The sequence below is a fragment of the Mobula birostris genome, chromosome 1 (genome assembly GCF_030028105.1).
Source record: "Mobula birostris isolate sMobBir1 chromosome 1, sMobBir1.hap1, whole genome shotgun sequence".
Lineage (NCBI taxonomy): Eukaryota > Metazoa > Chordata > Chondrichthyes > Myliobatiformes > Myliobatidae > Mobula > Mobula birostris.
Window position 1 is genome coordinate 231,127,463 of NC_092370.1, and position 11,025 is coordinate 231,138,487.

An 11,025-nucleotide genomic window follows, 5' to 3' on the forward strand; every position below is an offset into this window, starting at 1 on the left:
ACAGTGTAGAACAGGCCCTTCCTGCTCTTCAAGCTGTGCCAGCCAGCAACTCCCAATGTAATCCTAGCCTCGTCATGGGACAATTCACAATGACTAATTAACATACCAATGTTAATTACTACTAGACAGGTATATGGAGGAATTTAAGGTGGGGGGTTATATGGGAGGCAGAGTTTCAGGGTTGCACAACAATGTGGGCCGAAGGTCCTGTACTGTGCTATACTATTCTATGTTCTATGTATGTCTTTGGATTGTGGGAGGAAACCGGAGCACCTCAGGAAACCGATGTGGTCATGGGGAGAACGTACAAACTCCTTTCAGACAGCAGTGGGAACCACACCTTATGTGTAAGCTTGGTATTTTCTGCAAAACATACCTCTAAAATGCTCCATCTCTCTCAATACCATCACAGATCAGGACCACTGCAAGTCAAAAGGCAGGAGGAGGAAAGGTTCAGCAGCAACTGACCATGGCAGGTTTTGATAAATGGAGACACAACAGTTTTTAGGATTTTATGTCAATGGCATCAGCCATCATGTGGAAATCCACTTTGCAAGCCTGAATAATTAAATTCACAGAGGCGTTCCAGTCATAAATTACTATCTTTCTCAAACATGACTCACGCTACTCAAAAATCTCTCAACTCTTTCTATCATATTCTCTCCATCAGTTGTCATTTTACATTATATAAATTTCCTTCAGATTTACATGAAATGGCAAAAGAAAAAAAAAATCATCTATGATAACCGGCAGTTTCAACCACGAGCAATTTTGCAAGCAAATTGCAAAGTGAGCCACAAATTTCTCTCAGTGCCCTCTCTGTCACCATCTGTTTCACAGCAGAAACTCTCAGACACCAATCATCTTAAATATTCCAGTGCGTACATATCCCATGCATATTCTGTGGAAATATCAAGTAATAACATAAACCAGGAGGGAAAAAAAAAATAAGCAGTGCGATCTTTCCATTGCTGGAAAGAATAAACCTTTCAGCCACCCGTCCCTGTTTAGAAAATTGAAACAATAAGATATTTCTCAGTTCAAGTCAGTTCTGCCATTCACCATAACATAAAAGATAGGATTAGGCAGAGTCCAGCCAGACCCTTATACTTGCTCCAGCCATCTAATCAACATTCACTAGCCATTTTATTAGTTGCCTCCTGTAGCTCATCTACTTTAAGGTTTGACGAATTGTGCATTCAGAGATGCTCTTCTGCACTATTCTAACTTAACGCACACAAAATGCTGGAGGAACTCAGCAGGCCAGGCACAAATGAACAAAGTGTTGATATTTCAGGATGAGCCCCCTCTTCCTGAAGGAGGGTCTCGGCCTGAAACATCAACTGTTTTCTCATTTCCATAGACACTACCTGACCTGCTCAGCTCCTCCAGCATTTTGTGTTTGTTGTTTTGGATTTCCAGCATCTGCAGAATTTCTCATGTTACTGTTATAATGAGTGGTTATTCAAGTTCCTGTCAGCTTGAGCCCATCTGGCCATACTTCTGTGACCTCTCTTATTAACAGGCATTTTTGCCCACAGAACTGCCACTCGCTGGATTTTTTTTTGCTTTTCTCCCCATTTAATCTAAGCCCTAGAGAGTGTTGTGTGTGAAAGTCACCGGAGATAAGCAGTTTCAGAGATACTCACCTCACCCACCCCATCTGACACATAGAACATAGAATAGTACAGCACAGTACAGGCCCTTCGACCCGCAATGTTGTGCCGACCCTCAAACCCTGCCTCTCATATAAGCCCCCATCTTAAATTCCTCCATATACCATACACCAGCAATAATTTCACAGTCAAAGTCATTTTGATCACATTTCTTCCCCGTTCTGAAGTTTAGTCCGAACACCAACGGAAACTCTTGATCATGTCTCCATGCTTTTATGCAGTGAGTTGCTGCCACGATTGCTTTACTGGATATTTGCATTAATGAGTAGGTGTAGAGATGTACCTAATAAAGTGGCTACTGAGTATAAGTTACAACAGTCCTACCAATCCTGTGGTCATTAACATCTTTACAATCCAAAAGAAAAGGGTCTTGGACTGAAATGTCAACTGTTTATTCCCCTCCATTGAATGAAGATGTCTACAAAAAGGGGTGGATACAGGCCAGACTGTCACAGACAAGCTGCTCCCCATCATTGAGCTTATTTACATGAAGCGCTGCACAAGAAAGCAGCATCCCTCATCAAGAACCTTCACCCTCCAGGCCATGCTGTCTTCTCGCTACCACCATTGGAGATGAGGTTCAGGAGTCTGCAGTCCCACACCACCGCGTTCAGGAACAGTTATTACCCCAGAACCATCAGGCTCCCGAACTTCTGTGGATAACTTCACTCACTTCAACTCTGACTCCACAACCTACAGACTCACTTCCAAGAATTCTGCAACTCAGTATTATTTGTTTAATTTGTTAAATAATTTGCACAACTTGCCTTTTGCGCTTTGGGTGTTTCTCAATCTTTGGTATTCATAGTTTCTATCGTATTCCTTTATTTTCCTGTAAATGCCTGCAAGGAAATGAATCTCAAGGCAGTATATGGTGACACGCATGTACTTTGATCATAAATTTACACTGAACTCCAGATGCTGCCTGATTTGTTGCATTTTGTGTGGGTTCCTTACCATGTCTTCACCTATCTCCATTTTCAGCCAATCATCTATAATTGCTACCATCTCTAACATAATGTCACCATCTGACAAATCGTCCCCTCCCATCGACTTTCAACTTTCAATGACTTGCTGGTTCACTTTTCCATCCTCATTAACACCCACTCTAATTCTCTTGTCAGTTCCCCCGAGCAACTGCAGGAAATGCGATGTTCACCCATTCATCTCTACCCTTTCTTATTACCTAGCTCCTTCCAGATGCAGCAGTGGTTTACTGGTAACTCATCAATGTAATATACTTGTAGATGCTTGCAATGTGTCACCTTGCAAAAGCAAATACGGACTGAGTGATTCCCTCGTAAAACTCCTCTGTTCAACCTAGAGTTCAATGCTCAAAGTAAATTTATTACCCAAAGTACATATATGTCACCATATACAACCCTGAGATTCCTCTTCCTGCGGACATACTCAGCAAGTCTATAGAAATAGTAACTATAACAGGGTCAATGAAAGATCAACTAGAGTGCAGAAGACAACAAATTGTGCAAATGCAAATATAAAGAAATAACAATAAATAATGAGAACATGAGATAATGAGATAAAGAATCCTTAAAGTGAGATCATTGTCTGTGGAAGCATCTCGCTGGATGGGCAAATGAGTGTAGTTACCCCCTTTTGTTCAAGAGCCTGATGCTTGAGGGGCAGCTCAACCTACAGAGTTGGATCTCTGACAGAATCAGGTTTACTATCACTGACATATCTCATAAAATTCATTGTTTTGCAGCAGCAGGTCATTGCAAGACATAAAAAATACTCTGTTATAAAAACAAGTAAATAGTGCAGAAGATGAATAATGAGATGGTATCCATGGACAGTTCAGAAATCTGATGGTAGTAATGAGAAAAGGATATATCCTGGATGGTGGAAATCCATCACTGATTAATCTGGTGACTGTGAGATATCCCTGGACACTCAGTGGTGAGTGTAGAAACAATAGAGCATTGGGCTGATTGTGACAGACAGGTGTGACCAAAAGGCTTCAGTCAATGAAGACCAAGCAATTATTCCAGGGCCATTGAAAACTATTAAATACTGGTTTCTGTTTAAACAGTTGTCTTAGCATCAAATTTCATTTGCAGGCTACTTCTGCCACCTCTTATACATTCAAAAGTTTCCTGAGTTCTGTCCAAGGAGTGCTGGCTCAATTTTTTTGATTATTATTGCAATCTTAAATTTCCCAATAAAAAAAGAAAGGTGTTTCTTTCGGTCAATCATCACACAATACTTCAGGTTCCAGGAAAAACAAATGATTTGGAACTTAATATTTATAACTAAATAAATATTTAAAATTTGAGTAGATCCACTCTACAATTCATCTAAAGGTCTGCATATTCCCAGTGGTAGCTATTTCCCGATGTGGGGTTAATTGAACGTGCTGAATACAAGCTTCCTTGATGATCGGTATCTCAAGAGAAGGCCAGGATGGATCACCTATCTGGCTCTTTGGGTTGAAGAGAGGTGAAGTACTGTTCAAAAGTCTTAGGCACATATAAAGAAAACCTGTAAAGTGAAGACACTGTCAAAAATAATAAAATGAAACATTTCTAACTCTGAAAAAAATTAAGAGCAGTAACAGTATAAAACTAAATCAAATCAATATTTGGTGTAACCACCCTTTGCCTTTAAAACTACATCAATTCTGTTTGGTACATTGTTGGGCAGTTTAATAAGAAAATCAACTGGTAGGTTGTTCCAAGCATCTTGGAGAAATTACCACAGTTCTGCAGACCTGAGCTATCTTGCTTGCTTCTTAGATTAGTTGTCCTTCCAGTTTGATTCCTTCTACACCCATTTCTGTTTCAGTTAATCAGTTTAGTTCATTCGAATCACTATGTCATTGATCATTAGCACCTGGTTATTCCCTTTGTTTAATCATGCACTGGGCTTTATACCTACAACATAATTTGTGTTTTTATTTGAAAAGTGGTCTATTACTTAATTTGTTACTTTCTTAAATGAAATACAAAAATTTCTCTGTAACATTTAATTTTTTGGAAAATGAATGTATTGAAATCTAAGATCTATTTTCTACTGGTAGAAGACATAAAATAAACATCTAAGACAAAATTTATATTAAAAATCTTGTGTGCCACAGACTTTTGCACAGTACTGTATTTTAAATTGCAACGTGTTTAGCATTGATGTTCTGACCAGTTAAATTAGTTGTTAGAGAAATGTACACATGGTGTGTCCAGCACGTTAGAACTCAGCAAGTCAGGCAGCATTGAGGAAGGAAATAAACAGGTAACGCTTCAGGCCGAGATCCTTCATCAGGAATCACGGTGGCGTAATGCTACTACAGCGCCAGTGAACCAGCCTCAATTCCACCTCTGTCTGTAATGAATTTGTACATTCTCTCTGCGGTCGAGTGCTTTGGATTCTTCCCACATTCCAAAGATGTATGAGTGATTAAGTTAATTGGTCATGTGTGTAATTGGGCAGCAAGGGCTCACTGGACCAGAATGCCCTCTTACCTCGCTGCATCTCTTAAATCTGAAAATATATCTAGGTGTCTTGGCCCATAACATTGATTGTTTATTCACTTCCACAGATACTACCCAACTTGCTGTATTCCTCATGCACTTTTTGTGTGTGTTGCACACAATTTCTGTCATCGGCAGAATCTCCAGTGTTTATGACATGAAGAAGAAGAAAGCCCTTAACTCCGAGTGGAGTCATCGGGACGCCGTCATGACGGTGCTTGTTTAGCAGGCTTTCTTATTTTTACGAGGCCGAGTTGCTAGCTCGACGCTCAACCCAGCACGGATGGAAAGCATGCAAGAGAGCCGGCTGGATTTGAACTCGGGAGTCCGGCGCTGATGCCACTACGCCACCGGCCGGCAGTGTTTATGACATAGTGTGACCAAATCTCTGCTATGTTTTCCTGGTGAGTGAGACTCACCATTGGGAGTACAAATCAGAAACATGCTCCTTGAGAATAAAGTAGCTTATTTTTAAGTTAATTCACTTTGTTTCAAATATTTCTATTCAGTTCAGTTTATTAGCATTAAAATGAGCCATCTCTCTGAGGGCAGACTGAAATAATGCCGCACAATTGTTCGTTGAATTTTTCTTTCGCCTGATTTGTCTAATCGGAGTTTTGTATGTATGTGCTGAGCTCATATATATTGAAATGATTCCCCAAAACCTGTGGTTTAAATCATGCATCATGACACACAATTCCCACTGAGCCTTTTGACAATAATCCACACTTGTTTTGTAAGGTTATAGTATTTCTTTGTTCTCATTGTCAAATGGTAATGAGTAATTAATCCTTCACAATAGGTGAGTCAACGAGTTCTTATTGCAATCCACATCTGAACCTTAAGCGCTCTTCTATGTTTCTTGAAAATTTTACAATACTCAAAATCTAATCTCGCTCTTCAGAAGTACCGACACTGCAAGTCCTTATGATTTGTAATGCTCTAGTACTGGAAAAGGATTCAACAATAATTTTCAAAGGTGAATTGGATAAATAGGTTTTTTAACAAGGAGATTGGTAGGCGTGTGGGACATACTGCCAGGGTGGTGGTAGAGACGGATACATTAGGGACATTTAAGAGACTCCTAGGCACATGGGTGAAAGGAAAACGGAGGGCCATGGTCTGTTGTTTGTCATCAATATCAACAATCTGGATGTGGTTAATCTGTAGTTAACTGAATCAGCAAATCTGTGATGACACCAAGATTGGGGGTGTAGTTGACAGCAAGGAAGCCTATCAAAGTCTTCAGCAGGATCTGGACCAGACGGAAAAATGGGCAGAAAAGCGGCAGATGGAATTTAATGCAGACAAGTATGGGGCATTGCAATTTGGGAGGACCAATTTGGGAGGTTACACTCACTTACACAGAGAGTGGCAGAGCACTAAAGTACAAAGGGATCTGGGAAAATAGGTCCATTATTCATTCAAAGTGGCATCACAGGTAGATAGGGTTGTAAAAAAACTTTTGGCACATTGGCCTTCATAAATCAAAAGTAGGAGTTGGGATGTTGAAGTTGTATAAGATGTTGGTGAGGCCTAGTTTGGAGTATTGTGTGCAGTTTTGGTCACCAACCTACAGGAAAGATGTAAGTAAGATTGAAAGAGTACAGAGAAAATCTACAAGGATATTGTCAGGACTGGAGGACCTGAGTTATAAGGAAAGATTGAATAAGTGAGAACTTTATTCTCTCGAACGTAGAAGATTGAGGGGAGATTTGATAGAGTTACACAAAATTATGAAACAGACTTTTTCCACTGAGGTTGGGTGAGACTAGAGTGAAAGATGAAGTGATTGAAGGAAACATGAGGAGAACCTTCTTCACTGAGAGGGTGGTGAGATGTGGAATGAACCTCCAGTGCAAGTAGTGGATGCAATTTTGATTTCAAAGTTTAAGAGAAGTTCGGATAGGTACATGGATGGGAGGAGTATGGAAGACTATGGTTTAGACAATAGACAATAGGTGCAGGAGTAGGCCATTCGGCCCTTCGAGCCAGCACTGCTATTCACTGTGATCATGGCTGATCATCCACAATCAGTATCCAGTTCCTGCCTTATCCCCATAACTTGTTTGGGTGCAAGTCAATGGGAGTAGACAGTTTAAATGGTTCGGCACAGACTAGATAGGTTGAAGAGCCTGTTTCTGTGCTGTAGTTTTCTATGTATCTATGAGTCTCTGATTCAGTGAGGAGGGAAGGGTTAGATTGATTTTAGAGCAGATTAAAATGTCCACACAATATTTTGGGCTGAAGGGCCTTTACCATGCTATACTGTTTTAGGCTCTAATACAGGAAAATGCAGAGCAGACTCGATGGGCTGAATGACCTAATTCTGTTCCTCTGTTTTATGATTGAAAAAGACAACCTGTAAAGTTGTGAGAAAAGGAAAAAATGCTCCAGGGTGATTGGAGAGTTCTTTCAATGTCCCGACATAAGGTCAATGTGCTGAGTAGCCACTTTCTTTACTACTTGTTGCTACGAATCTAGACGGGTCAATATTGTAATCTGCCTGTTGATGATGTTAAGATCTTGCAGCAATGTGACACTGTTTACAACAGCTGAGTGAAGCTGTAAAGCTAATGATGCATTACAATTTCTTGAATGGCAACAGCACCTCTGTCAACAAAAGCAATGGCAAACTTACCAGATGTCATATTCTGTAAGGATGGGGAAAAAGCAGACCCATACGGCAAAGTGTCAGCTGGTGTTTCTTCTCTCCCGTGTCATGTCACTGTTCGGCATCAGCTCTTCACATCTTTCACCAAATTCCTCAGTTTTCCACAACCACCAACCAGTCCCCATTTTCATTCATTTCAAATGTTACCACCAGGCAGGATGTCAAAAACATTCTTTTTCATTGATATACAGTGCGGAATCGGCCCTTCGAGCCACGCTGCTCAGCAATCACCGAATTTAACCATAGCCTAAACACAGGACAATTTACAAGGACCAATTAACCTAACGGCCAGTGTGTCTTTGGAATGTGGGAGGAAACTGGAGCACCCGGAGCAAACCCACGCAGTCAAGGGGAGAACGTGCGAACTTCTTCCAGGAAGCAGCGGGAGATGAACCTCTGCTGGCTGCACGGTAAAGTGCGTGCTCACCACTATGCTACCGTGCCACCCAGTAAGCATGGCAGCAGAGTTCAGTGGTTGTAACCGTGAAGGTAAACCACTCAAGCTGAAGCATTGGAGAAGTGCCCAGCCTGAATATGATGGGATGAACGGCCGTTTTTGCTGCTCTAGATTTCTAAGATTCTTTGGCCTAAGAGAAGCCTTTAAAATGATAAAGAAATTAACAGTTTACGTATAAAAAACACATTTTTTCACATGAGGAGATAGGACAGTGTCCAAATCCAGATGGTATAAATATGACGACCGAAAAATCCAAAGGGGAATAAGACTGAACGTAGAGCTTGCTACCGCATGGATTAACTTAAGCAAGTAGCGCAGATGCATTCACAGGAAATCTAGACAAAAACATTGACTAGCGTTACCGCGTGTGATTAAGCTCAGATGACATCGGTCTGAAGGGGCTTCTGGTGGGACACGATCATATCTGATCAATTGCGAGAATGTGGCAAGTGAGTATGCAGCCGTCTGGCCGTGGAGTGAATCAACTGGGTCCCCTGTGCGTGGACACGGGCTTTCGAGTGTGTGTTCTGCCTCAGCGGGCTCCCGCGCCGTAAGTTACCCAGCATGTACCACTATTAACATGACATTAATCATTAATCATACTGGTCTGTCGGCGTTCTTGCTCCATGCATCCGTAACAGGAAATAGACACAGGCATAGACAACCAAGTGTTAGAGCGCAGAAGACCGTGTTTCTGCACTGTAATCTCAATATAATGTACAATTATCAAAGTCACAACAATACAATAGATTCAATTAACTGACTCTCTACCTCTCTGAGGCATCCCATGAAGTTGTTGCTGACAGGAGAGCCAGGCAGATCTGCTGTACTAGGACTTCCACCAACGTAGAAGAAGTCATCAGACCCCAGCATGGTGTAGTCTTCTTGGGTATAACCCGTCGTAGTGAGGATACCGTCCACTGAAATGGTGACCTATTCAAAGGATATAATGAAGAAAATGGCCAACAGTGACCTTTACACATTGTGCTGTCTGGCACCTGCCTGAGTTTATTAATCTTTTCGTGTTTATCTCTGCTTTACATTTTGATCCTAATCTTTGAGTGAATACTTGGAAGTCCCATTTTCTGGTCTGTATTTATACAGTTGATAAAGTTGTAGCAGAACTTTTTTTCATTTACTTTGCCCATGCTTGTAGGTTCTTGCTCCTTATCCATGATTTCCTCTTGGATTGGTCCAAACTGTGTTTTTATATCATATAAGAACAGTGCAGAATAGTCCAGGCAAGAAAATGGAACCATCTATTGTTTTATGCCAATTTATTTCTTTTAAAAAATACTTGAGTTGGAGAAATCAATCAGAGAGTTTTTTTTTGTAATTCTCGTCCCCACTCTAAGTTTTAATTGAACACTAACAAGCATGCATTAGGAGAGAACTCTTACCGTCCACAGCATGAATGTGCATGACATGAGTCAAAAGCTCAACTATGAAAAAAGTCACCAACTTCATCACTGTGAGCAGCTGCATCACCTCGTTCTTAAAACAACTCAGAAAAAAAATAAAACTAAAGAGAAAAGAAACCAAAAAGAAAACCAAACCAAAGGAAAAACCATGCATGTGCCAAACTCGACACACTCATGCAAAAAACCAAAGCCATGGAACAAGGGTTGGGGGGAAGGAAGCTACAGTCGCACTGCTGTCACTAGCATGCAGATAAACACATGAGAGGGATAGGAGGGGTGGTGTGTATGCAGTGGACAAAGGAAAGTCCAGGGGAAAAGGAGGAGGAATAGGTTAACAATAGACATGTTAGTGGAAGTAGGTTAGAAGGCAGATGTTGGATGGAGGTTGTTCTGGGGTCTTCTTTTTTTCCCAGTAACACTGAAGTTTAAATTTGTTCATGCCATGCACTATGTACATAATGTAGCTGGCAGAGCCCATTCCTGGGGATAACTGAGCTCTGGTCAGTTAGCCCAGGGCCACTACCAAGTGATGCAAAGGCTCGCTCTTTAGGCTAAAGGCCCTACGATGGTCTGAACTAAGTGTGTGGTAACGAGAAAGAAAAAAGGAAAAGAAAAACTGGCAAAAGAGAAACAAAACAAACTGGTTGTGGTAGGAGGAGGAAAGGAAACGGGAAAGAGAAAAAAGGTGACTGAAGTAAGCGGTGAGATACCAACCCCATTTCCTCATTGTAATGGTGTCTACACTGAACAAAAAAAAGGAAGGGGGGGAGGAAGAGGGGAACACACGGCAAACCCAAAAAAAGAGACAATAAGAATGATATCTACCAGACAATGTAGTTTGTTTACCATAGCGTGTCCAATGCCTGAGTGCTTTGCGGAAAAGGGGAAGAAAGGAAATTAAAAATTGTGAACAGAACGATTGTTACTTAAAATAAAACATGATGATAATTCGGGTGTTAGTACATTAGTTGGTTAGGTAACGGTTAGTAAAATGACACATTCCATGAATGATTAGTGTTAGTTTCTTTTTAAAAGCGTGTCATTGACATATAGAGAAGATGCAACAAATTTACAGGACCAAAGCAGACCAAAAAACGAGTAAAATAGTTCTCAACAACTCTTTGTCATTAATTAATTTTTTTTCATCAAATGACACAGTGACCTCTATTTCTTTTTAAAAAAACAGTAAGCTTAGTTTTGTATGCCTCATCAAAAACATTAGCATTACCACAAACCAAACTTTATTAAATCCTGAAATTGATCCTAAACCTGGATTAGCTTATTAGCGCCGTCAATGTGTCATTGTCAATGT

The 11,025-nt window shown here is 40.7% G+C and overlaps 1 protein-coding gene across 6 annotated transcripts in view; it reads right to left on the reverse strand.

The window, feature by feature from the left end:
* Positions 1 to 11,025, reverse strand: part of nrxn3a (neurexin 3a) — a 2,269,325-nt gene that overhangs the window by 1,715,493 nt on the left and 542,807 nt on the right. For 3 of the 6 annotated variants that reach the window (XM_072273232.1, XM_072273229.1, XM_072273225.1), the window contains exon 2: positions 9,064 to 9,225. In XM_072273232.1, the coding sequence (XP_072129333.1) occupies positions 9,064 to 9,165 (102 nt within the window). In that variant the 5' untranslated portion in view covers positions 9,166 to 9,225. Of the gene's footprint in view, positions 1 to 9,063; positions 9,226 to 10,559; positions 10,584 to 11,025 lie in introns of those variants that run through there. The other 3 variants (XM_072273230.1, XM_072273231.1, XM_072273216.1) reach the window with 2 other exon arrangements.